Genomic DNA, 27,303 nt, shown 5'->3' on the forward strand with positions numbered 1-27,303 from the left:
CTACTCACATTTTAAAATCCTTGAATTATTTTTTATAATTTTCAGAAAGTTCTCAATACCTTGGTAAAATTTAAGTCATTTAAATCATAAAGATTCTAAACCTTAAAAAAACTTTATAATTTTGCATGATCATAAAAATAACACAAACATGTGAAAATGTGAAAGCAATAAACCCCAAAGCTCTAATTTATCATCTCTGGAGAGGACAGTGGTTAACAGTTAGGAATCCTACTGTCCTTACCTTCTCTTGAAAACATATCATTGTTCACATGTTAGCATATAACAGACTCATAAATACCACACGGTACTGAACAATACCAACGACAATGTCCATAATGCACCAAGCACTGTTCTAGTTATGGGTACATCCGTGAACAAACCTGGAAAGATTTCTCACCTTCATAGAGTTTACATTCTAGTGATAGGACATCGCTGAGGGAATGCTGGCCTCTGGGCATGCCATAGCTTCTCTATCTTGAGATCGCAGCAGTTACAATCACCCACATGAAATTGGACTCTTGTGAAGGGCATAGGAGGGGCTCGTGAATAACTTATAAGGTGACCCATGAGATGACCCACAAGATACTTGAGGGCCCTTCTGTCCACAAGGGTATATAAGCTGGAGTGAGGGGACACTCTTCTTCAGTAGTAGCTACCCATCTATTGCCTGTGCTCTTATAGGTAACTTAGAATAAACTCACCCTTTCACCCAGCTAGACTTGGTTAGAATCATGTCTTTGGTCTGCGATTGGCGCTCTGTATGGGGTAAATAGATACCTGTGCATGTCTCCCCAGGAAAAGTGAACACCATAAAGATAAAAAGTGCAAAAGCAAATTATATAGTAGAAAGTGCTAAGATTATTTAGAAAATATAACAAGGTAAGAGGGGCAAGGGATATTAGAAGTGTTGTCTGAGGAAACAACAGTGTAAAGGCCGTAAGGTGGATGTGTGAGTGGCATGTTCTAGGAACAAGGCCACCAGCATAGCTAGAACAGCATTCGTCAGGACTAGGGGTAGACAGTGGTACACCAGATCATGCAGGGCATTACAGACCTCTGATTTAATGGCATTTGGCTTTTTCTCTCATAGAATAAGGAGGCTTTGAAAAGCTGGGATGTGAATCACATTGTAAAAGCGGCTGGCTACTGCGAGGAGACTCAAGTACAGAGTTTAGAGGGAAGATGGAGGCAGAGTCAGCTCAGCAGGCCACGGCTACAAACTCGCCTGCAGATAATGGCAGCTTGAACTGTCATTATAGCTGAGTGGTGAGAGGTGGTCATTTTCTGAGTAAATTTGATAGACAGGACTAGCTGGACCTCTTTATGAGTCAGTTGTACAACAGGAGCGAAAGGCAGCATCATGCCTGTGAAACCCCTCACATAAGCATCAGGAAGAACTGAATTACCTTAATAGAAAGAGAGAGAGAGAGAGAGAGAGAGAGAGAGAGAGAGAGAGAGAGAGAGAGAGAGAGAGAGAGAGATGGGGGAAGAAGATTATAAGCTGTTTTGTACATGTTACATCTGAGGTATTTATTAGAAAACAACTTCTAGATACACACACACACACACACACACACACACACACACACACACACACACACACATTGCTCTATAAGAACTTCTTTGTGCCTTGCGTTTATTTCTTGTGGATATTTTTTCTTACCAGGACATACAAGTTGCTTTATGGGACAGGAATTTTGTATGGATTCATTCTGTATAGCCTTTAAAACGCCTCCCCAATACCACCTTCTCCCCCAGCTTTGTACCCATCTTGTTACCTCTTTCCCCTTGAATGAGGAGAGGGTCGTGAATAGATGGCAGTTGCTTCCTTGGCAAAGCCAGTGGGACAATCATCCTGAGGTAACATGAAGTCCCTCTTGCCATTATATTAGCTTCCGTTTCAGCTGTTTGGAATGAGCTCTTCCTTTGGGGAGTGATCTGAGAGGGCCACCTTCAAGACCTAAGGGCAACCTCTCAGAGCCCATGCACATCCTTGACCACTACCAGTAAGTGAATAGAGGTTTACTCTACCAGGCAAGGAACTCCATTCTGCCAACAATCTGGTCAGCATACTAATGCCAATGCTATCTGGCTAGCACCTTGACTTCAGCCTTGGGAGACCCTGAGCAGAGAGTCTAGAGATGCCATTCCCAGACCACCAGGAGCTGCATGATGGAGAGTGGGAGTTCATTTGTTATGTAGCAGTAGAAAATCAGTATATGTAGCATTGTGACAGGGCAAGATGGTTCTTGCTGAGGCCATGTCAAGCTTAACTAGAATTTAATCTTGATGGAGAATTCCACGAAAAACTATTCAACTCTATTCTAGAAACCAAAGGTCAAGATGTCTTAGCTAAGTATCTTAGCTTCTGCTAAACTGCCTGTTGGTGTGAAACCCTCTTCAGCTAACCACTTATCTTGACTTCTGTTAAACTGTTTGCTTGCTTCTATGAAGCGTCCCTGCAGCTGCTGAGCAAAATGTCAGGGCATGGTTTTTGCCCTCAGAAACCCTGTGCTCCGGAGATTGGAGACTACACCTAGGTCCCTAGATAATTGAGTGTAGTCCCAGCCAGCTGGAATAAAGACTTTCAATTGTCTATAAACTGTGTCTGAGTGGTCATCCCTGGTGGGCTACCCATAACAGCATCCTTGTCAACATCTTTAGAAGCAAACATGGACACCGCCATCCTCTAAGAGAAGATATATAATGGCTGATAAAATACAAAACCTACTCCCAAAACCTATCAACATGAGTGTTTTTACACTACTATAAATAAATAAAGTCATGTATATTAACATTTTCTCAGGTGTTTTTCTAAGATCATAGAGTCTTCAAACAAACAAAGGAAATAGTGATCACCATAAGTAACAAATTTAAAACTCATTTTTTGGGGCTTCATAACTATTTTATATCGCATTCTGTCACAGCTTCCGATAAATTTGGCCTTAAACATATGCTTGCTTTCAAGATCAACAGGCAGCACTGGTGAGAGTCGGTGTAGTGGGGACCTGTTCCACCCATGACCTTGACTGTTCCACCTATGACCTTGAGGTGCCAGCCTCTAGGGCGTGGCCTCAGGGTTAGTTCTTCTCTCCCTCGTGGGCTTGAATAATACGGACTGACTCAGGGTGCAGGAGCAGTGTGAGACAGGACACCAACCTTCCAGGACTCTGCAACGATTTTGCACATCCTGTTTAGTGAGCTGTTTTCCCTAATATAATTTCTAAATAAATAGTTCCGTTATCAATATCTGTGGATTATCTGCAATATTCTGGCGCCACGAGTCTAGGCATACAGACAGCAGCTAATCACTGTGGCTCACCTGCCACTTCTCCACAAGGAGGAAACTCCATTAACTATTTAAGAGGATTACAAAGGGAATGCCCAGCAGGGGGACAGCTGAGAATTCTTGCCCCACAGCCCTATCAGCAGGGACCTGAGGGCACCTGGAGTGAGGTTTGCCTTGTCACCCCAAAGCCATGCTCTGTAGCTTCTTCCATCGGAAGGAAAAACAATAGTTACAAAAGCAAAATTTGAAAATAAGGACCATTCTCTTCCTGTCCGTGTTTGGGCTGAGTTCCTAAGAACCTCCCGGAAATCATCATGTAGTAGGAATGACACAGAAATTAGAGAGCCAGCTTACTTTTATACTTGATAAGCGAGGCAAAGTTTGATGGAGTGAATTATTTCTTATTGAAAGAATCAGTAACACTAGTTCCAGAGTATCCAATGTCTTCTTCTGACCTCCACAGGTACCGGGTATGTACAAGGTTCTCCCCAGCACCCCCGCCCACCCACCCCCCGACACACACAAGCAAAACACTCATACATTAAACAAGTAAATCTGAAAACTTTTTTTTTTTCGTTTAAAAGAAAAGTCATAGAGATATGTCTCAAACCCGGGACAAATGACTAACTGAGGCGCTTATTAGCGTATCAAAGCTAACACTGGCTGCTGCCAGGTTCTCCCAGCATCCCTCAGTCCCTACCTGTCACAGCATCCTCCTGGCTGGCATACCCTTCCTCAGCTGTTCTTCCTCATATAATCCAGCCATTGGGCTATGCCGGTCTGTTTTTCCCCTTTCGCTCTCTTGGCCCAGGTTGCCCCTCTGGGTTCATGGCTCCTCTTTTGCTCTCCCTCCCCGTCTCTCCTCACGTGGCCTGCCTCAGTCTGACCATGCTCACTGGACTCTCCCAGATAGCTCTGTCTCTGCCCCTTCCTGTGCTTTCCCTCATATCTACAGTAGCCTTCTCCTTCCCCATTCCTGGGAGCAGCCATGTCCTCCTTTTTATTTCTTTTTTTTTTCTCATTCAATATTACTGATATATCAACAAAACATTGAACTCAAAGGTCTCTCAGAAACCTGTTGGATAAACAAAACAAGTCTCACTCGTTCAGACAATGCTCATACTTGCAGCATCAGCCACATAATGTTGAGGACAAAAAGCCACAGGTGAATACACACAGTATTAGCCAATTTGAAGTTCAGAGAGATAAAAATACAAAACATAGTGGGTAGAGTTTTAAATGTGTGGAACGAGCCCACACAGGACAGCAAAGCAATGCCAAATTCAGAGTCTGGATACTGGTAACCCGTGGGGGTGGTGAGTGAGGCGATGGGATCAGGGAAAATCAATACAAAGATTCTAAAGTAATGACCTTTTCCAAGTCCGGGGGGTAGGCATATGTTCTCTTACACCTTTACAGGCAGTCTACGAACTTAGGGGAAAGGTAACAGTTTCCTTTTCTTTTTTCTTTTTTCTTCCAGAATTTGACCTTCTCCATGATCCAAAGCTAAGAGCAGAAGGTAGCAATTCACACCCAACCTAGTGCTATGATCTAGGTTAGGGAACACTTACCTCTCCCACAGCCAATTAAACATGTTGACTTTGTGACAACTGGCAATTATGATTTTTCTGCATAACCAAACTCCTTGGGCTGTTCATTTATTATCAGTGACAATCATAGAACACTGAGGGATTTTCTTCATAAAAATGTATGCACAGAAATCTTCCTTTAGTGCTCCCTCTTTCTTGGCTCAAGGAAGAGAGACGCAGGAAGAGACGGGACTTCTACACAGCAATCTCTGCTCCAAGCACAGTGCTGCAGTACGCACATACTGACATCCTGACATTTTCACTCGACAGTCACACAACCCAGGTGCTGGGGTACCCTTCCTCACAAGAGAAGTGAAGACACTTGGGGCTCTGTGCTTTCCCGAGTTCAAACACAGTGTCTCAGGTCAGTAGAGAGCTGGAAGGTGGTCATCACTAGAACAGCTAATAGTCTCCAACCCAGACTGGGAGTTCATCAAAGAGTTTCCAAGGTGGGATCATCAAAGCCAGGAAGAAGAGGAAATGTATGGGGGATGGAACATGGGACAGGAATGGTCCAAGAGCTACAGAGAGGGGGATTTTAAGGGATTTACTATCTCCCTGCAGATATACACAAAGATGATCTGATGACAGTTATTAATCAGACTAAGATTCTTGCTTCCGTGACATCTCTGGGTCCCCATAACAGCTGTGGACATGATGGGCTGTGGCATCTGAGAGACAGTAGGGTTGCATCCTCACACATCTTCTAAGTATACATCAGCGCTCAATGTCTATGAAATGGGTGTAATAACCCCTAGTTTTTGACAGATCAGGGATTACATGTCCCTCTGTTGCTAGGAATCTACCCTCTACTCAATAGCCAGTGGGATCATTTTAAAATACAACTTGGGGTGGCTTGTGTGTGTCATCCCAGTACTACAGCGGTGGAGGCAGAGAACTGCTGAACACCAAGATCTTATTCCAGAAATGTAAGTAAGTTAATTAGATTAAAATTTAAGAATACAAGTCCCACATCTCCTGCACTTGAAACTCAACTACTAATTCCCACTGTGTAGGTAAACCTCAAATTGGTTTAAAATAGCTATCTCTCCCGCATCATCTACTGTGGCACTCTGCCACATTAAACTAATCCTGGTTCCCCAAACTCCCCATGCTCACTCAGCTTTTCCCACAACACCTATCTCCTCACCTTTCTTCAAAAAGTCCAGTCACTCTTTCAGAATTAAACCTGTCAGTCTGCAACAGAAAGCTTTGAGTGTATCCCTCTCCATATGTATACATCTATACGTATTATCTGCATTTACCAATCCAGAGGCATTTTATAAGCTTATGTGAGTACACCCACATGATATTTCTATACCACCTTAGAATATAAACTTTAAAACTGTTTTATACGTGCTGCATGTCAGTATAACATGCCTATATAACTTACATTAAACAATAACAACCCATTTTCTGTTTATATAAGGGGCAATTTTAAAAATATGATAGTGATTCTAGCATCTGTTGGCCAGAGAGCATGTCATATATGCATTTTTACTATTATGTCACAGTTTAATATAAAGTCTGCCCAGGTATGAAAGAGTATCAGACTGAGGATGGCTATCTGTCCACAAGTCTGGGCAGACCCATGCAGTCAGTTACAGTAGGCAACACTGGGAACCAGATCACAGAGCGTGCAGAAATGTCAGCTATCTTGGTTATTGTGCTGCTGCACGACATCCCTTCCCCACCTCAACCAGAAACATCGTCAACCCTGTGTGACAACAGAACCTCAAACAGCGGGCTCCTCTTACCTCAGCATCAAAGCGCGGGTCCTGGTAGGCATCGCTGACATTCACGGGAAGGCCTGTCGAAGCAACCAGCTCAGCGACGCTGTTATTTATCAACCACTCGGAGCAGGATGACTTCTCCATGCTTTCTCTGAAACTGCCAGAGCGCCAAGCCAGCAATGAGAAAGAAGAGAAACTAAGTTTGTTGGAAAGCAAGCTTTGCCAGACTACATTAATAGCAACATTACCTGTCCCCATCACCGAGGGACACATGCTATTAGTCATAGAATGACAGGGAGATAATTATCAGGAGCCACTTTATTTCCCCACTAGAGTGGAAGGCAATCAGACCATGAGTAGAAACACAGATCCTCTACAGGCTAGAGAGTAACTTAGACTGTGTTTAAGCCTCAAGGCAGACAGATATAAAAGCACACGATCAGGTAAAGACCCAAACCGACAAGACGTGACACCAACATGTGGCTTTGTACATTTCCGCTGGGTCCCTTAGCTTGACCACCTAGCTGACCATCCTTGATGTTTTGGTACCAAGAATGGAGGGGGAACTGGGAAATAAAAGTTGGACATTTTTGGTATAAGGATGCAACACAAGGCCTTATACAGGCTAAGCTAATGATCTGTCTCTGAGCTGTATATCCAGCGATAACACAGCCCTATCAGTATTATCAGTCCATGCTGCATTTTATGTAAGAAAATACTAAGACTGTAGACAGTCATTGCTATTACACTGTTTGTACACATTTGTGCATAGTTATTATTACACTGCATGTACCCGTTTGGACTCCATGGCATGCTGGGAAGGGCCGGAGCTGTCATGGAGACCACTAGATGCATGAATGAGCAGGAGGGATAGATTATCTACCACCCTCTCTTATCACATATGTAGGGACTGATGCTCCGTGACTGGTAAACTCGGGATATATTTGTGACGTTATTCATCTCTTAACGCAAATACAGTACAAAGAGTGCACAAGCTGACTCTCTGTGGCTCTCTAGATGCAAATGGAAGTTTTAACAAGAGGCCCGGGTTTACGGCTATTAAGTGGTATGTAAATCAAAAAAACCTCAAAGAAAAGATGTTTGCTTTCTAACACAAACCACAAAGTCTGTGTTCTGCTTTCTCCTTGCTATTTTATGACAAATGAAGCTTTATGTTATGCTTTAGTGAAAGCAACATAGAGGAAGAAACGTGGTAAAATGTACCTGATGTGTGAATCTAGGCTAACAAAATCATTTCTAAATTTATAAAAATGTGTGGACTGAATTCTTGATGCTCTTTCAAAGAGTCATTGACTTGCCAACACATTCTATGTTGCCTGTATATTGTATTTTACAATACATTTATTTTGTGTATACGTGTGTATGTGTGTATGCGTGTGTGTGTGTGTGTGTGTGTGTGTGTGTGTGTGTGTGTGTGTGTAGACCAGAGGCTGATGTCAGGTGTCTCAAATGATCACTCTCCATTTCATTTTTCTGAGAGTCTGTCACTGATTTAGTTAGGCTGGCCGATCTTGAGAAGCCCACCTATCTCTGCCCTCTAGTACTTCAGTTACGGATGGGCTCTGCCAAGCCCCGTTTTAACATGCATGCTGGGGATATGAACTCAGGTCCTCATGCTTGCCATGGCAGGCGTTTTACCAACCAAGTCGCCCCTCCAGCTCCGTACAGTATAATTTTAGAAGTGTTTCATGATCAACTAGTTGGGGAAGTGCTGGCCTCTTATGTGCTGCAGACTGTGGGGGAAAGGGCTAGAATGGGACCTTAGAAGGACCTGAGTGGAGACGTCAGGGAGGAACCCGAGATGAAGAATAGTAGGGACAAGGAGCAAGCATTAACCACTTCACCAAGTGTCTTTCAAGACGGGCATAAGTTCACAGGAGAGGTTGCAGGTGTGAGGAGGAAACATCAGGAATTAAAGATAAACAGAGAAAAATGAGTGACCAGATAGTGAGAAATAAGACTAGGAAGAAGGCCGGGGTCCGAGAATTGAGACTGTGATGGAGTTGCCAGGACCTTAGCTCTAGGCAATAGAGAACTGTTTAAGAATATGGGGAAGAAAGGGCTGTTTGAGCAATGATTTTAGGAACCTTAATTCAGAGTAGTGAATAAGACGTGCTAGCTAAGAGAGACCAAAGATGAGAGGAGCCCCTCGCGGGCTACAGATGCCAAGCCTATGTCAAGGGCTTGGGAGCCACACACTGGTGGTGTGCATTTTGCTCCTGAACATCTGGTACTATTCAAAGCAAGGGTGTGTTTTGAGATTTGAGAAGATGAGAAAGGTAACAGGTGTTCCAGAAGCATGGACTGATTGCTCATGGGGAAAACAGGACCAGGACCTCAATCAGTTCTCAGGACCGCAAAGCTGACACAGAGGTGAGATTCCTTTTAGGGATGTGAAATTTAAATGGCTGGAATTTCTCAGCAAGGGCTTGTGTAGAGAAACTGATATCAAGGGGAAGAAAGGAGGGGAAAGCACGGTGGGGGGGGGGGTGTGAAAGGAAGAGAAAACAAACAGACTTACCATCGCTGTAGAACAAGGCAGTGTGGATGTTTTGTTAACGAATGTGTTGTCTGCATGTGCATCTTTATAAAGATAGATGTGAGTCTCTCTATCCTATCAGCTCAGAAAAACGGAAGCCCAGAGATGCTCTCTAACTTCCCAAGAGATCTGATGTTTACCTAACTCTCACTCCTTACTCCCAGATGACTCTGTTTCTTTATTACTCTTTAGGAGCTTAATAAGCAGAAGAAAAGCAAGGCTTGTGGACCTCATCTGAACATGAGAGAGAGAGAGAGAGAGAGAGAGAGAGAGAGAGAGAGAGAGAGAGAGAGAGAGAGAGAGAGAGAGAAAAGAGAACACCAGAGAGTTTGGGAAGATGCAGAAGTAGTGAACACTCCGGTCTGAGCTGCAGTGAATGGAAGGAAGGGAAAACGCTGCATTTGCTCAGAAGAGCCTCGGGTCCCCACTTACAGAATCCCCAAAGAAGGAATGACAGCAAAACATCGCTGAGCCGGCTGGGGCTCTTGAAAGTCTCCTTCTAAATCTAGGACGTTTTAGAATGTTCTCAGTTCAGACTGCACACTGCACTGGAAGAACTGCAGCATCACACTGCAGTTGCAGAAGGAGGAACACTGATTCCATGCAAGGCACTGGTCAAACAGTCTGCAGAAAGCTCTGGTCTTTGCCCTTACCGTGCTGACCACCCAGCTGAAGAGGAGACAGAAGCACACTGGCAGTTAAACAACGTAGACATTGAAATGCCCATTACAATTCTCAAATGAAAAAAATTGCCATGCGGCTGGGTGGCCAAGTCACCGAGTCAGCTGAATCAACTATGGCTGCTGAAGAGGCCTAGGGGCTTCAGGAAGGAGGTGGGATCTGAAATGCTCTACAGCTGTGACTGTGCCACAGCCTCGCTGAGAACCACGCTTGCATCTGTACAGTCGATGGTCCACAGGCACATATGCTAAGGTTTAGGAGATAGGCCACCCAGGGAGAAATCGGCAAAGTCCATCTGTCATTTACGTCATTATGTTAGTCTGGGTGGCTGTAACAAAACACCATGGACTAGGAGGAAAATAAAAAAACCAATATTTATCTCTCATGGCTCTGGGAAAAAGTAAGATGAAGGCTTTTACAGATTTGATGTCTGGGTCCTTCTTTCCTATTTTACATGGTGGGAAGAGTAGGAGAGCTCTCCAGGGGCTCTTCTAGAAGGATACTAATCCCATTTATGAAGGCTCACCACATGAGCTAATCATCTCCCAGAGGCAACACCTACACAGATAGTCTCACACTCAGGACTAGGTTTCCACATGTGAATGCTCAGACCACAGCAATCATATTCTGGCCTTTTCACCAGTTCAACTTTTCAATCCCAGTTGCAACTTTCAAAACCTTGCTTCTTTTCTGTGTTCTCATTTTTTAGAAGAGTGATTTTGTGCAATATAATTCAGACCCTCATTTTGAAGTCAGATCTATCCCATTCAAATGGCCCTTTCCACCACTATGATTTCAGGTGAGTTACTGACACTTCATCTGTAAAATGGTTATAGTAGTACTAATTAGACAGTTGTAGTTCAAACTAGGTCAAACTAGGGTAATATTTTAAGTCAAGAGTTTCACATAGTAAACATCTTTTAAAAGCATCACATTTGCAGCAAATTCTTCACAGAGCAGTTGGTATTCCTTTATACATTACAGCAATGTAATGCATTTAATCACAAAGGAAACGGCCCCAGTTAGTTTTTTTTTGTTGTTGTTGTTCTTTTAGACGGGTTTTGCTAATCAAAACTGACTAAAATGACTAATAATTTCTGACTAATAATGACCCTTGTATTCACTAATGTTTCCTTTCTTTGTGTTGATTGCTGTTGGAACAAGACATGATTAAGACCATGGATAGCTCTGTAGACATAATGGGTCTCTCTAAAACAGTGGCTCTCAACCTGTGGCCTGCAACCTCCAAAAGACCACTGGAAAACACAGATATTTACATTATGATTCATAACAGTAGCACAATTACAGTTATGAAGTAGCAATGAAAATAATTCTATGATTGGGGGGCACTACCACATGAGGAACTGTATTAAAGGGTCACAGCGTTAGGGAGGTTGAGAAGCACTGCTCTAAAAGGCATGAATGCTGATAAAGTCTAGCCTGAATATACGGATTTGCTTGCAGTTGTACCACCAAAGGAGGTACCTTCTTCAAATTCTCACAGAGACGCTTATGTGCTTTGCCAGTGACTGGCTTCAATCTCTTCTTCAACACATCTGAAAGATGGGCTGTAATATTAAATTGCATGTAATATTAAATTAAGATTGCTTTCAGTGAGGCAACTCACTACACAAAACACAGCATCCATTTTGTTGAAACTCAGTTTACTTTCTAAAAACCGTCACCTCTTGTAGCCAAACAGCATGCACCTCTCTAGCTGACAGTCCTTTAAATATTTGGCAGCTCCCATGGTCTTCCCAAAACATCATCCTTCTCAAACATACTTCTGATTTCTCCAACAACTTCTTCTGTGGCATGTCTTCCTATTCATACCAATGTCAGACAAAGCTCTGCCAGTAATTGACCCTCAGTATGAAGGCCAGTATAGAGCAGCCTTCTCCAAGAAGTCTGAGCCTTCCAGGTCCTGTTCTATCAGACGGAGGTTGGAATTTGTTTCCAGCAAGTCCTGTCTTCAGGATTTTGTGAGATTAACTTAACATCCAAAATTGAATTAATCAGCTTTTCTGAGTCTGAGAATTTTGATTAGAGAGATCAAAGGCCAACGTCCAAACTTTCATTTTATACCTTACCAAAGTAAGAAGAGTCACCACAGTTTGGAACCACAACTGCAATTCAATCATTTCTAGACCTTCATAGTTTAGGGGTGCAAATGAGTTTACTTCAACCAAGTACTCCTCTGTGTCCTGTGCATAACTGTAAGACCATAGATACCTCTGAGTCCCCTGCACTCTGAGTTTCTAGGGAGACTTCCATTCAAAATTTCTTGTCATAGCCCACTGCTTTGAACCCATGTAAGGGAGGTTGACCACTGGATCTCAGGATAGCAAATGCTTTCCACCAAGCTCTGTGAAGCATTTTGGTTCCTGGATCTTAGGGCCATAATTGTTTAGTCCACATTGCCACAGATCTAATTAAATAGCTCCTCCAGACTCTACCAGACCCGTCTGTATCGGTGAGCACTACAGCTGAGCTCATATCCTCATATAGATATTTTGGAAGCATCTTGATGTTTCCAAAGTTTGTTTATACAAACGATATATTTTGCAGCTTCTTACATTCAGGTTTCCTCCTGTAGTGAGAATATTTAAAATATCTTAGAGACAAAATAAAAGTGGCATAAAGAAAAAGCAACCCATGTAATAATGGTCTGGGAAGGTCAAATAAATATAATTAACATTTCATCTTCAGTGAAACACCCTTATAAAATGAAATCCAACTATGATGGTTTATCTATATAAAATTGACCTCTGTAGACTCAGGATTCATGATAAACTACCAAGCTAACTGTAAATCTGATTATGCTTGCTTTACAAAGATCAGGGGTGTAAATGGATGTAATTATTTAAGCGGGCCTCATGTAAAAGCCCACAGTCTTGTCTCCTTTCCTAGATAGTATCTTGCTTCCAAATGTGAAACTCAAACTGACTGCAAAGAGATCTCCACAAACTCACCCATATTGACTGTAGAGGATGAGAAGAAAAGAGAATTGCCCTATTACAGAGAGCACATACTTCTGCAGTGTGGCCGCCTCCAAAGTGAGGGGCAGGGAGGTAGACACAAGCCTTGAGGCTGGCAAGATCCAGACGAGTTTAAGAGAGAAAGCTATACGAGTAAAACAAAGCGAGACTAAATGAAACAACTCGGAGCAAGTTACTTCAACATCTTAAATCTGGTTTTGCTAAAGTTCCAAACACAGAAAACTGTGAAAATCAACAAGACTACCTCCAGAGTAACTTCTCAAAACAGCATATATCAGAAGACAAAATATCAATCATTAGGCTGTACCTGTGCTGATATCAGATATCAATATCAGAGTTTATTTACATATTGTCACTAGAAATTCTCAGGATCTTGTTTCTTCAAGAGTTACTATTCGTTGGGTTTGTATTAGGCAATAGAAAGACTAAATCTTGCAAGAAGTACATATAAAGTGTGTGTCCCTCTTTCGCTGACCTAAGGAATGGATACATGGAAACCCATCTGCTGTTTTGAATATAAACTGTTCCTCTACAAGTTCATGTGTTGGGGCCTTGTTTGTTCTCTGATGGGCTTTGGGGAAGTGACTGGATCATGAGAACTCTGACCTAATTGACAGATTCATCCTTGATAGATTCATAATACAATGGCGTTATTGAAAGGTGATAAAAGCAGGTGATGGGGCCCAGCTTGAAGAGGTAGATCACTCTTCAAGAAGAGGGGAAGGGTATGCGCCTTGGAGCTGTGTCTTGCTTTCCCCTTCCCCACATCCTCTCCGTTTCCTGTCCACTATGAGGTGAGCAGTCTTCACCACATGCTCCAACATCATCCTGTTCAGCCTCCCCACCGGCTCAGAAACAGTGGTGCTGGCAACCCTGGACTAACACCTCCTAAACCATAAAGCTAAAATAAATCTTTCTTTCCTTTAAGATGTTTATGTCAGATATTCTACCAGCACATGAAGGAATCTCAGAAGACACCACCTGCACATGGGAATCAGTCCAACTCTAGTACCACCTACAGGGACAGAAGCTAACAGGGCTGGAGCTTCAGGAAACACACAGACAGTAGCAACGGACTGTGGTAGACGCTCTGTGGAAGAGAGTACAAAGTATTAGGGAAGGTGAGAAAAAGGGGTGTTGACCTTAGTTAATCTTTGAAAAATTCATTCATAAGAAGGAGTTTTTAAAAATTCAGCTGAAGTTATACCACAAGGCATGTTTAGAAGTCTGTGGGTTTTTTGTTTGTTTGTTTGTTTTTTATTTTGATACAGGCAATAACTGAGCTAACACTTAGGATAGATACATGGTACAAGTAATGAATAAGGCTACGATGGAAGAATCCAAACAATATGCTGTGTGGTTCTGTGCATGAACCTTGTATTAAAAGCTTCATATCCTTATAAATAACTGCCGTATCTGTAGCACCATACCTATGAGTCTTGAGTTTCTTGTGTATATTTGAGATTTTATATACACATATAATAATATTTATATGTATGTTGAATACTTTCTAGACACTTTTTCATCACGATTCTACAGCATATCAGGTTTTTCAAGACTGAACTTGCTCATTCTCCTGGATGTACTGATAATCACTAATGAAGACTGTGGCTATTTACTAAACATTGATTAATAATGTGGGGGCAGAAGTTTTAGCTGTCTGTTTTCTCACTGTCAAAAGATGATTATCAGCTGATCTTTTGGCAGCTTGATTCTTAATCAGTGGGATAGGGAGCTAATTTCTTCTTTTATGCTTTCAAACAAAAAGTTGATTTTTGAATTACAGATTAAACGTGGTAGTGTTTCACATTTTGCTTTGCTGACTAGATGTCAGTCTGAACTGTGGCTCACAAATTGAAGCTCCATTCCTTATTTTTTCTTCTCAGGAGAGAGCCTGTCTACCCCCGAGGGCCTTCGGGACACCACCAACTAAGCAACATTATTTGAAATTGTCCTTTAATTAGGAGATTAAGGAACTAAGTCAATACCAAAGGTGCTGAAAGCCAGGGCCCCAGCAGGAGGGTCTCAAGCCCTCAAGACTGGGACTTTAATCTCTGCTGGTTCAGTGTGTCTTTAAAGGCTACCAAACAAACCTTTTAGTTATGAAAGGGAAAGATCATGCAATTAGCAAGCAGAACCAGCTGGTTAGCTCTTATGTTATGGTGGTAGGGAGAGATGCTTTAACTCCCAGAAGCCCCTACAGTTTATCCTGACCTGTTAATGAGCTTGCCTTCAAAGTTTGGCTTGAGGACACTTCAACAAACTCCTATTTTTCCCACTTTAAAGATTCTGTGTTATCAGAAATTAAGACATGGCAACTAATGAACACATTTTCTATACTTCATTTCCTAAAGTTGTATAATTAAAATGATGAAATTTATCACCCCAGGAGTTGATATCACTTTAGGGTAATGTCTTGTGATGCTTAGATAGGCCTCGAGTAGCGATGGGTGTGGATGTGTAGTGTCTTTCAGCAAAATGTAGTAAAAACTTGATTTCTTAGCCAAACAAATCTGTTCTGAGGTTGTTGTTGTTTTAATTTTGGCAAACATTTCCTAGCTATGAGACTACAGATGAATGGGTTAATGTAAACTACAGGGAAGAAAACCATCTCACGGGGATGCTTTGAGGTCAAGATAACATACTATGTGAAGAGTGCACGCAAGGAAGTACCAGATCCTATACATCACAGAGATTTCTCTTTTATTAAAAACACCTGGTGTTCTGACGTGTTTTCATGTTAACTTGACACAAGCTAGAGTCACCTGAAAATATGAGAAGTTTGAGAAAATGCTTCCATAAGATCGGACTATAGACAAGCCTGTAGGGCATTTTCTCAATTAGTGATTGATGAGGCAGGGCCCAGCCCACAGTGGGTGGTGCCAACCCTGGGCAGGTATTCCTGGGTTCTATATGAAAGCAGACTGAGCAAGTTTTGAGGAGCAAGCCAGTAAGATCCCTCATGGTCTCTGTATCAATTTCTGACTCCAGGTTCCTGTCCTACCTGAGTTCCTGTTCTGACTTCCTTTGACCATGAACAGTGCTGTGGAAGTGTAAGCCAAACATACCCTTTCCTCCTCAACTTGCTTTTTTTGATCATGGCATCCCATCACAGCAATACTAACCCTAACTAGTGCATCTGGTGAGACAGTGGGCTAATCTGGTCAGCTTAAGTCCTGGGGTGTGGGAGATGTTATTGTCTTTGATTTAAGCATCACTGTGAGCTTTGGTGAGGTACGGAAAAGAAACCGTGCTAGGTAGCAAAATTGCCAATGACGATGTGCAGTGAAAATTATACCCTGATAGAGATCTCAAGTAGCCCCACCATATCTCTCTGTGGGACCAGTGGTGACCACCTCCCTACATCAAAGGCATACATTACAAGTTCAAGGGCTACGTAGAGACAGCAAGGAAAGAGAAGTGGAGTCAACCAGTCAAAATATTAGCTGAAGCAAATTAAATGAGAGACCTGTATATTAAATGAGAGACCTACAAAAGCAAGAGCCAAACACATAAACTATCAGGGCTTCCAAGTTGCTGTAATTGTTTACAGGGTAGAATCAATCCAACGGACAGCTGATCTACACGGTCCGCTTTATTATGCTTGAGTTCAGCGCTTTTTTATGCATCTTGTCCACGGAATATTTTTTAGAGCTTTTGTTCTCCCCTGTGACAGTTTTACTAGAACAAGAAGTCCCCCATCTGCCATGAAAAGGAGCAATGAGTTTATTTTTCATTTGAGTCTTCATGTTCAAAGCCATGAAAATTAACAGCAAAATCACATGTTTTAATCTTATATATTTGAGATGTGAAAGTTAGGTATTTGAAAAATGGGCTTCCTTGAGTCTCTCAAGATGAATTTGGAAGATATACTTCATTGTAAATGTTTCATCTCCTCTATTTTATTTCTTGTAATTAACATTAAAATGAGGCCTAGACACACATACCTTCAGTGCCTTGGAGTGTATTAACCCAACTAGATTACCCTGGAAGAAAACATGCGCGGGAGAGCTACAGTTCCCTGAAGTGCGCCTAGGTCAGAGACAAAGGGTTTCAGAGGACAAGCCACAGCTCCAGAGCATCTGAACATTTAGGATTATTTTAGGAGAATAGTCTGCTGGTAAAGGAAAGAAACAGTCTTGAAAACAAGAAGGAGCTTCAAAGCTCAGCCTCAGGCACCAGTCTGTGAAGATGACTTGCTGAGCTACCCCCTTGCCAGACACCTGGAGAGGGTAGAAATGAGACCCCCCCCCTCCCCCAGCCACCTAGAGCTCTGTCCATGAGCAACATTGAATGTTGGTATAGTGAAGTTCAACAGCCTTGCATGTGCTAAGTAATCCACAACGGTATGCCCCCAGGTTGTGTGAAGGAAGTCACACAGTAACAGAAACCCTGCCTGAGTCCCTGGGGTTTAAAAGAGCAAACTCTTAACAGATTACCCTGAGTCTCAGGAGAAACTTTGAACTTTGAAACAGTGTTAGGACTGTGAAACAATATGGGAACTTTTGGATCAGGAATTAATCCACTTGGCATTGTGAGATGGTCTTTATTCCATGGGGCACAGTGGTAGGACATTATTCTTTGAATGAGCAATTTCCTCTGTAGGCTTCCATATTTCAGCATTTGGCACTCAGTGGGTGGTGCTGTTTTGGAAGGTTGTGGAATCTTCAGGGGGTGGGGTTTCACTACAGGAGCATTCACTACAGTGGAGTTTCTCTACAGGAATGTGGTGATATATGTGTCCTCCAATATATTGTGTACCCTAATAAAACTTATCTGGGGTCAGAGAACAGAATAGCCACTAGATTAGACATAGAGGCCAGACAGTGGTGGCGTACTCCCTTAATCCTAGCACTCCAGAGGCAGAGATCCATCCAGATCTCTGTGAGTTCAAGACCACACTGGAAACACCCAGGCATAATAATACACACACCTTTAAACCCAGCACTTGAGATCTGATGTCTTGCTTGGGAAAGACATATGCCTTTAATCCCAGGAAGTGATGGCAGGAAGCAGAAAGGTATATAAGACTTGAGGACCAGGAACTAGAGGCTTTTAAACTTTTAGGCTTTTAAGCAGCTCAACTGAGACCCTCAGGGGCGAGGACTCAGAAGCCTTCAGTCAGAGGAAACAGGAACACTCGCTCTCTTGAAAGAGAGGCTTTCAGTCTGAGGATTCGTGGAAGCAGGATCAGGTGAGGAGTTGTCAAGGTGAGGTTGTTTTCTAATCTCTCAGCATTCACCCTAATACCTGGCTCCGGGGTTTGTTTTGTTTTTTAATTAATAAGACCGTTTAAGATTCGTGTTACGCAGGAGAGCGCTGGGTGCAGGCTCGAGACCTTGTAGCCCACGGCTTCTTGTCCCCTCTCTGGTTTCTGACTGCTGACACACTGTGAGCAGCTGACTCACGCTCCTGTTCCCGCACTAACCCTCCGTGACTGACCATACCCCTTCTTAAACTACGAGGCAAAAGAAGCCCTTTCTCTCTTGCTTCATGTCAGATAGTAGGTCACCGCAATGAGAAAAGCAAGTCAGCCCTTTTCTCACGTCTCTCTCTGGGAATCCTCCATGCAGGGATGCAGGGTTTTATGCTTGAGAGTGTTTCGATGTCTCGGAGACTACTTTTCTCCGCTCTTTTTTCTTCCTGTTCCCTAGACTACACATTTCCTGTAGACTTATCTGCCTTCAGCCTTCTCACACATGCTCTCGAGCCCCATCTTATAGAACTTTTCATTTTATTTAACTTGTCAATTTTAGAACTTACGTTTGTTTTTATGATACTATCTATATACAGCTAGTTATTGATGTTGTTGAGAGACATTGTTCTCACATCCCCCCTTAGTTCCCTGCATGTGGTTCCCTTTAATCTTGGACATATTTATAATTTCCCATTCAAAGTCTTTGCCAAATAAGTCCAACCATTCTCTCCAGTGGGACAGTTTCTATCAAAAGCCGCTTTGTCTAGGTCTGTGCTATATTTTCTTATTTCTTGGTATGCTTTATGGTTTCTGATAAAAATCTAAAATATTAAATAATGTGGAAACTTTGGAAACAAGAGCATCTCCTGTATCCCACATCAAGATGCTGTTGTTTCTATCTATTGCTATTATTCTTGGTGCTATTTGTTGTCAAGCGACTCCCCTAAACTAGTTTTGAAAAGTGTCTCTATTGTACAGAGCTAGAGTTTCTCCCCAGTCAGTTTAACAGCCAGTTGATAATTAGATAGGTTTTTGTTGTTGTGGATCACATTTTTCAAAGTCTGAAAGTCATATTCTGAGAGATACCCAAAGGCATTAGTACCATCACAAGTCACAGTACAGACATTTAGTGACATTTTCAAAAGCCGTTTCTGCTCCCCTGAAGCGTACTTTGGAGTAATAATGTCCAAGTGGGTGAGTCACATTAGCCTTGTAGAGTTTGTAGCCTCTTCCTCCAGGCCCAGATCATAGCCATAATCTGACTGGGTGCTAACAACTACCCCCTGGGGGCCAGTGATGTTTTGGTTATAAAGTGCAATATGATTACAGTCTGTAATCACAGTACACTCAGGGGTAATCAAAAAACCCTCACTCATCCCTTTTAGTTTTTTAGGGCTAATATGTCTATTGCAAACTTCTTCTTGGTTGTTTCATCGATGCTGGGCAAGAACTAAGGACGGTTACTCAGAATCCCTGATGCCTTTTATAAAAACCCTTGGGAAAAGAATCAAGATTATCATGAAGCTTTGACTCATCAGAATCACATCATGGAAGACAACTTCCCCATAAAAATGACAGAATTTGGGCCATGGAGTCTAGAGGCCTAAAAGAGAGAGTTATAGAGATAATGAAGATGGATTAAAAACATTTGTAAGAAGGAATCATTTGTTTGCAACTAGATCCTACAAAGAATTTCAGATACTACCCTAAACATTGAAACACTGGTTTTACTATTCTGACCTGAGAAATGGGGCTCAGGAAAGTAGTGTGGCAAACAACTTTTATTTTCCTTTCAAAGAGAAGAATAGCAGGGCCATACAATATTAAAACTGAAAGAAACCCTAAAGTGTCTCAGGTTCTTTAAAGTTAAGGTGTATGTGTTTCCAGCTCAGCTCAATTCACTGTTTGGGTTCTTAGAAGGCCGAGATCAAGATGTTGCCAAGGCTGTATGCTTTTCTGAATGTTAGGTCTCAGGCAGCCCAAATATCTAGAAATAAGCTCAACCTAAAGAAAAATTTCTGGCCATTAGATAAAAGCCAGTCTTCCTCAGGAATTTGTGAAACCAGGTCCCATCTGTCAAAGGGAGTCTTTTCCTTTACTTCTGGCAGAAGGGGCATATGACTACCTGTGGCACCCATTAGCATATCAAAGCCCATGCTGGCCTCCAGGCTCCCTCAGTGTCACAGGTACCTGTTATACATTTCAAAGTCCCTGCTAGCTCCTGGTCCTTCCCTGTCCCCAGCTACTACTCATCCTCCTTATAATCCTGTGATTTGTCCACCCCATGCTCTCTATTTCTGTTTCCACTCTTACTGACTCTCTCTCTCTCTCTCTCTCTCTCTCTCTCTCTCTCTCTCTCTCTCTCTCTCTCTCTCTCTCTGTCTCTGTCTCTCAATAAAACCCTAATAATGGAGCATTCCTGTCAACAGTTTCTTTACTGCGGCCCTCATGTACACTGAAGGCTTCCAAGGAGAGTACAGTTCACACAGGTTGCTGGCAAAGTAATTTTTGCAGTTTTAAGATGGATTCTGCTTTCCTTGATATTAAGCCAGCTGGGCCTCCTGTGGATTTAAACCAGCAACATGTGACAACTCTGTTAATATTTTAAATCTTTGACTTCTCTTTCTGCTGTCTCCCTGGCCTCCTTTTCTGTCCTAACCTGGCTGAAAGCTTTATTCTTTGTGGCTCATCTAGAGGATCCAGCATGACCTCTTCACTTTGACATCAGCAGGGTAGTAACCTCTCTTCCTTACATCGGCAAAACCTCTTCGCTCTTGCAATGTACTATCAAGAAATGACGACAAGAGGTAAGGTACCAGAGTCAAAATTCTGCCCTGCCTGGCACACTTGGGGGGGGGGGGGGGCTCCATTGTTTAAAATTCTGCACACTGACAAGTGTGGACTCTCTGACATTACTCACGGCATCATGGTGAAACGTGTCACTTAGAGACCTGTGTTCTTAGTGTTGCTGTAGCACCCTTGTCATGGACAAGCATGTCAGCAGACAGCAAGACTGTCGCAGCACTTCCTCTCTAAGAATTTCAACGCTTCCTTTTCTTTCCTCAATCCAGTGACTTGTCACTGGAAAGGAAACAACTTCCAATTAGTTAGAATTTTCTTTGACAAATTTGTTGTTCCACATTTTAGTAGCAGTCCTGCAAAACACATGGATTTGTTTACACTAGGCTCATACTGCTTTGAAACTCTTTTGTTTATAGTAAGAACCTGGCCATTTTTTTCTGTCTTCAGATGCATGACTTGGCATATGGTAATGGGTCATTGTGTTGGTATCTGAGTAACAAAACAGCATCACCTCATTTACTTTGGAATTTCTTCTTCAGTTGCTGCTCTGTGTTGTGGCTAGTTTTTCAACAGAAATAATTTCATCACTCCTATCAAACTGTATTCTACTTTTTGCTTATGTAGGCTTTGTTACTTGGGGGGATTTTTTTTTTATGTGTATTTGGTGTGGTTGTATGTGTGTGAGAGTGTTCACATGCATGAACATGTGAGGAATACATGTGTGTGGGTGTGCATGTATGTGAACATCAGAGGTTGAGAACTGGCCCTTTCCAGTGGAGGTACACACCTATAATCCCATTAATCAGGAGGCAGAGGCAGGAGGATCACTGTGAATTTGAGGCCAGCCTGGTCTACAGAGTGAGTTCCAGGACAGCTAGAGCTAAACAGAGAAACCCTGTCTTGAAGAACAAACAAACAACAACAAAAACCAAAGGAATTTGCTCTTTCCTATCTTATGTGTTGAGGCAAGGTCTCTCACTTCAATCCAGAGTGCTCTGATTTGGCTAGCCTAGTTTGCTATGGAATAATCCTCTTGTACACTGCAAAGATTTGTCACTCAAATTGGTTTAATAAAACACTGACTGGCCAGTAGCCAGGCATGAAGTATATAGGCAAGGTGACCAAACTAAGGATGATGGGAAGGAGAAGGGTGGAGTCAAGGAGATGCCAGCCAGCCGCAGAAAAAATCAGAATGTGTTGAAATGAGGTAACAAGCCACAAGCCACATGGCAATACATAGATTGATAGAAATGGGTTAATTTAAATGTTAGAGTAAGCTAGTAAGAAGCCTGAGCTATCAGCTGAGCATTTATAAGTAATATTAAGCCTCTGGGACTGGGCGGTCGGGACTGGAAACATTCATTTATATAGCTAGCCAAAGTGCTCTGGAGATCCCATCTCTGCCTCTAAAGTTCCAGGAATATGGATGGTCCCTCCACACTGGGCTAGCATACACATGGATGCTGGGGATCTGAGCTCTGGGCCTCAGGCTTGTATAACAAGCCCTCTACTTACTGTGCCATTTCCAGCTCCCCCTTGCTTCTGTGCTTTGGAATAAAACAGTTACTTCTCATTTCAATGTGAAGTCATAGAGAAATCTTTTCAAAGATTTATTTATGTATTATTTTATGTGTAAGAGTATTTGCTTGCACGGTTGTACATGCTTGCATGCCTGGTGCTCATGGAGCCATAAGAGGGCACCAGCTCTCCTGGATATGGAGTTAAAGGTGATTGTAAGCCAGCACATGGGTACTGGGAACCCAATGTGGGGCCTCTGCAAGGGCAGCAATTGCTCTTAACCACTGAGCCATCTTCCACCCCTTTATTGTGCAGTCTTGTTGAAAACATGAACCAGTATTTAAACCCAGCCGTGTAGCACCAACAATGTACAATACACAAAGTGGCGATACAAACAGCTACAAAGCAATAGCTGTGCCACAGCTGACACCCAGGACATCAGTCACCGTCCCTATTTTCAATATCACTAAACATTTATTGATTAATTACTAAGTGTAGACGTGCTGCTCTTCTGGTGATCTCAGTGGAGTTTTCCTGTTAATACATTCAGAAATAGTGAGTAGAATGGCTAGAAACCAAATGATAAAACCACGCTGTGTTCAAACACTGCTTCTGCCACTTACGTATCCCCAGACACATTCCTTGCCTTATCAGTGACGTGAGAATGGATGAAGGAGCTTCTGTGAGAACTTGGTGTTAGCACTCAGCACACAGCAGAAGCACAGAACAGTGCCCCTGCACCTTTTATTATGAACTGGACATAAGAGCTACTTTCTTCCCATCCCTGGGCTCATGGAGCAAAGGGTCTGGCCAGCTACTGCCTGAGTATTCCTCTTGGAAAGAGAATGTCTACCAGTACCAATTCCTTATTGCTTAAAAATATGCCTGTCTCAGGCTGTCTCATGTGTGCTGACTTTCCTGAATAAAAGTCAGAAACTGTCACAATTCATCACCAGGGCACTCAGAGAACCTTAACAATCCAGACAACTCGAGTGTCACTGTGTCTGAGCTCTCTTAGTGCACCCTCTCTTATGGGCACGTGGGTTTCTATGGTTTAAAGTATCCGTGTAAACTGACTTTCCCATAAGTTCTCTTCTGAGGTCGGAAGCCCTTCCTCCTAGTCTTTTTGATACAGAGTTGGGTCAGAGGTGAAGGGCCAAAGCATTTACCTCAAGCTCAAATATTCAGTAATCAAGATAAATATATTGTCATGTATTTTCTTAAATTGATGTGAAAATCCTATAATGAACAAATTGTCAAAGGCCTTTTAAAGACAGTTTTTTTTTTCTTTTTGTTTCAGGATTTTATGGCCAAGTACTCTCATCATGCTACAAACTTCTTCACAGTTCCCCGTCGGTTTGAGGACTCTATTGTTTATTCTTGTTTTGTTTGGAGATAATCTTACTAGGTAGCCTAGACAGGCTGATCCACATATACCAGTCTTGCAGTGTCTGGGATTACTGGATGGATTGTTGAGACTTGTGTCCTTCCACATACACAGCCCCCTGGGCATGTAAGCACTTTAGACAGTACGGTCTTGGTCTTAGTAGAGTGGGCACTGGATGGCAATGCCTTCTGGGCATAAACTCACAGAAAGGTAGGTTGCTGAGTGGAATATTACTCTCAGAAATTGGTTTAGGATTTTCTAGCTCAAAACTGTGTGCAACACACTTCACTTCTCTGAGCCTCAGTTTCTCCAGTTGTAAAACAAGAACAGCAATGTTTTAATCCCATGGGCATTTGTGGTACTGAGACCAGATAAGTCTGCCAGCCACTAAGCTTTCAAGGACAGTTAATGCTCCTTCTGCAGTTAAATAAGAAACCATTATAATGACAATATTGGATTCACAGAATCATAGCTTCCTGGAACTCCATTGCTAGAAAGAGTATCTAATAGGCATTATCAATTTTATTGTCCTCATTAACAACTAGTGTATCAGTCTCCTGGGACAGCCAGGACAAATCACCACTAACTTTAAAGCAGTAGTTACTGCTCCCCTCACAGTGCTGGGGTCCTGGCTTGAAGACGCCACACTCCGGTTTCTGCCTGTCTTCACATGGTCTTTGCCCTTGTGCCTCTGTGTCTCTCCTCCTTTAGAAGGACACCAGTCACTGGCCAGGGAGTAAATTTAGCCTTATTTAACTTCAAGATGCCTAAATAATTCTATCTTCATGTCCAAATGAGGTCTCCTTTTGAGGGTTGGGGTAGACATGAATTTTGGATTTTTTGGGACTCACTCTTTAAACAATACCATTTCTCTGAAATAACATTTAAAACAAATCCATCTCTCATCTTAAATGTTTTTAGAAGCCAGGTATGGTGGTGCACATCTGTAATCCCAGCATTAAGGTAGAAATTGGAGGATTGGGAATTCAAGGCCAGCTTTGGCAACATGAAATCCCACCTTTCTCTGTCTCTCTGGCTCTCTCTCTCTCTCTCTCTCTCTCTCTCTCTCTCTCTCTCTCTCTCTCTCTCTCTCTCTCTCTCTCTGAGTGGTGTGTGTGTGTGTGTGTGTGTGTGTGTGTGTGTGTGTGTGTGTGTGTGGTGTGTGTGTGTGTGTGTGTGTGTGTGGTGTGTGTGTGTGTGTGGTGTGTGTGTGTGGTGTCTGTCTGTCTATCCTAATGAGTTCATTAGGGTTGCTTACAGCGTGGGTGAATGTTTGTTTATAGGAACATGGGCACTTTGTTAATGGCTAGACCACTGAAGAAAATGGTTCTCCCTCCCCATCAACCATTAACTGTGTATAAGTCCTTAAGGAAGAATGTAGCTCATGGTTCTTAATTCCGTCTGTTGCCATGGAAGGCAACACTGATGGTTTCCGAGATAGGGCAGTAAACAACTCAGGCAGGTCATTCTTCTGACAAATTCCCTTGTCTTTTATCAGAGAATGTTTTAGCCTCTAGCTTCTGAAGCTATCTACTGATCTGCATGCTTTTTCAAAGGCTCATCAACCAAAAAGTCTTTTTCACTCCATTTTCATGGTTCAAGGGATCAAGCCCAGGACTTTGCACATTTTAACAACATTCAAAAATTAGGCTAGAACCACAACCACAAACAAAGGGGGTGTCCTACTAGATGCTCCATGCTTTCTGGATTTATTTTTTTCTGATCTTTCTGGTTGTAACAAATGGAAATATAAGAATTAGTTCTTTCTGTTAAAAAAAAAAAGGTTGTCCCTACAATTCCCTTAATCACAGAGGATAAAATGGCTATAGAACTTGAGTTTTAAGTGGTATGTCTTCATTAAATTATTATTTGAAAAAATCCTTTCCGTTAGTTGTAGGCTTTTAGAAATTATAGATATCAGGTCCCCATGTTTTGATACTTTAAATATAAGAGCTAAGAAAGTTCAATTTTTAAAGCATCCATATTTATACTGGAAAGATACATAAAACATGGCCAAAGGTATTATAAATTAAGTAAAAACTATAAGTGTTAATATTTCCTTAAATATTGTTTTGTCTCTTAAGAGTATGTGGTCACATAAAAAATTGTCCCATAAGACTAGAAATGGAAGTCTGTTACAAGTGGAACAAAGATTGTTTCACCAAGGTAACTTTCTGATGAAAGGTCCCAGAGTGAGACCCAGGGAAGAAGAAATTTGAATGGTTCAGGCAAAATCTTGTTTTTTTGTGTGTGCATGTTAGTATTGACAAAACAAGATGATTGTGAGCATCCCCACAGAGACAGTGTCACACTGTGAACAAGAGCAGAACTTGCCTCTCTTTGATGCATCCTGATTCTGCAAACACTGAGAAAGCCTGTTCCATCCTCGGAGCACTTCTTTAAAGAACTCTTGAGGGATGGAGCACGTCCAGAGAATGGGTAAGGGGAGTGAAGGGTCTAGAGACTATGGAATAGAAAGAACAGCCAAAGGATGATGGCTGTTGATCCGGGAAAGTTAAGGACAGGGGATCTATGGAGGTCCTCCACAGAAGACTCCGCTACACACAGGATTTAATCCCCAGTGAGCTAAGTTTACCATCCTGTAGACCTTCCACATCCTAGCCCACATGACTTTTCAAGACACAAACTTTATCACATCACTACCTATTGTAGAAACCTAGCAAGTCAGTTCCTACGCTCATTAGGAGGCTCTGAGCATAGCAGAAGGACCCAGTAGGATTCTCACCTCAGTCAGATGACATTCTGGGCAGCTGGATGCAACAAGAAATTAGGGATCATCACTAGAAACAGTGATGATCCTTGTGACAACAGCTCACAGCCCTGATGCTCACACATGCAATGTTCCCTCAACCTCTCCTCTCAAAGTCTGCTTATGACACTTCGCCACCCTGGAGGTTAGTTAGGTCCTGTGAGACCTGACTGGAGCCTCTGCATATCCAAAAGCTTTCCTTGAGATCTACCTCTCATTTACCTCAAATGAGTTGGTTGCCATAGGAGACAGCATGTCACACAAAAACGAGCCATAAACCATAGCATTATTTTGTGCTGAGAAAAATTGAGAAGCAGATCCAAAAAAAGCTCTCTGCCATAAAATAGGTCATACATTTACAAGGGCACCCTTCCTCCTGTCATCTGAGGAAGGGCAGAAGTTGACCACTAGACAACATTAAACCATTGCTGGCCAGGAGATGCACCAGAGAAATCCACGTAACAAGTTTTATTGACTCTGTGTATTTTCCTGTCTATAATTTACTGCCCTGGAGTTAATATCTCTTTTCCTTCGTCACTTTAAACAATACATCATTTCTTTTTTAAAAAGATTCATTTATTTTTTATTTTCTGTGTATGAGTGTATTCCTTACACGTATGCATGTATGTATATCGTATGCACACCTAGTACACAAGATGTCTGGAAGAGGGTGCCAGATCCCCTGGAACTGGAACTAGAGATGCCGATAAGCTGCCATGTGCATGTTGGGAATTCAACTGGAGTCTTTTGCAAGAGCAGCAGGTGCTCTTTACCCCTG

General features: G+C 42.3%; 1 protein-coding gene across 3 annotated transcripts in view; it reads right to left on the reverse strand.

Moving 5' to 3' along the window:
* The window catches only part of Pde11a (phosphodiesterase 11A), a 351,064-nt gene that overhangs the window by 174,518 nt on the left and 149,243 nt on the right, over positions 1–27,303 (reverse strand). For all 3 annotated transcript variants that reach the window (XR_008215103.1, XM_052724559.1, XM_052724560.1), the window contains exon 6: positions 6,636–6,768. Coding sequence is in view for 2 of the 3 variants with exons in the window: in XM_052724559.1 (XP_052580519.1) it covers positions 6,636–6,768 (133 nt within the window). In the remaining variant the exon portion in view is untranslated. The remainder of the gene's footprint in view (positions 1–6,635; positions 6,769–27,303) is intronic.

Source organism: Peromyscus californicus, unplaced genomic scaffold (genome assembly GCF_007827085.1).
Source record: "Peromyscus californicus insignis strain IS unplaced genomic scaffold, ASM782708v3 Scaffold_7__1_contigs__length_154581171, whole genome shotgun sequence".
NCBI lineage: Eukaryota > Metazoa > Chordata > Mammalia > Rodentia > Cricetidae > Peromyscus > Peromyscus californicus.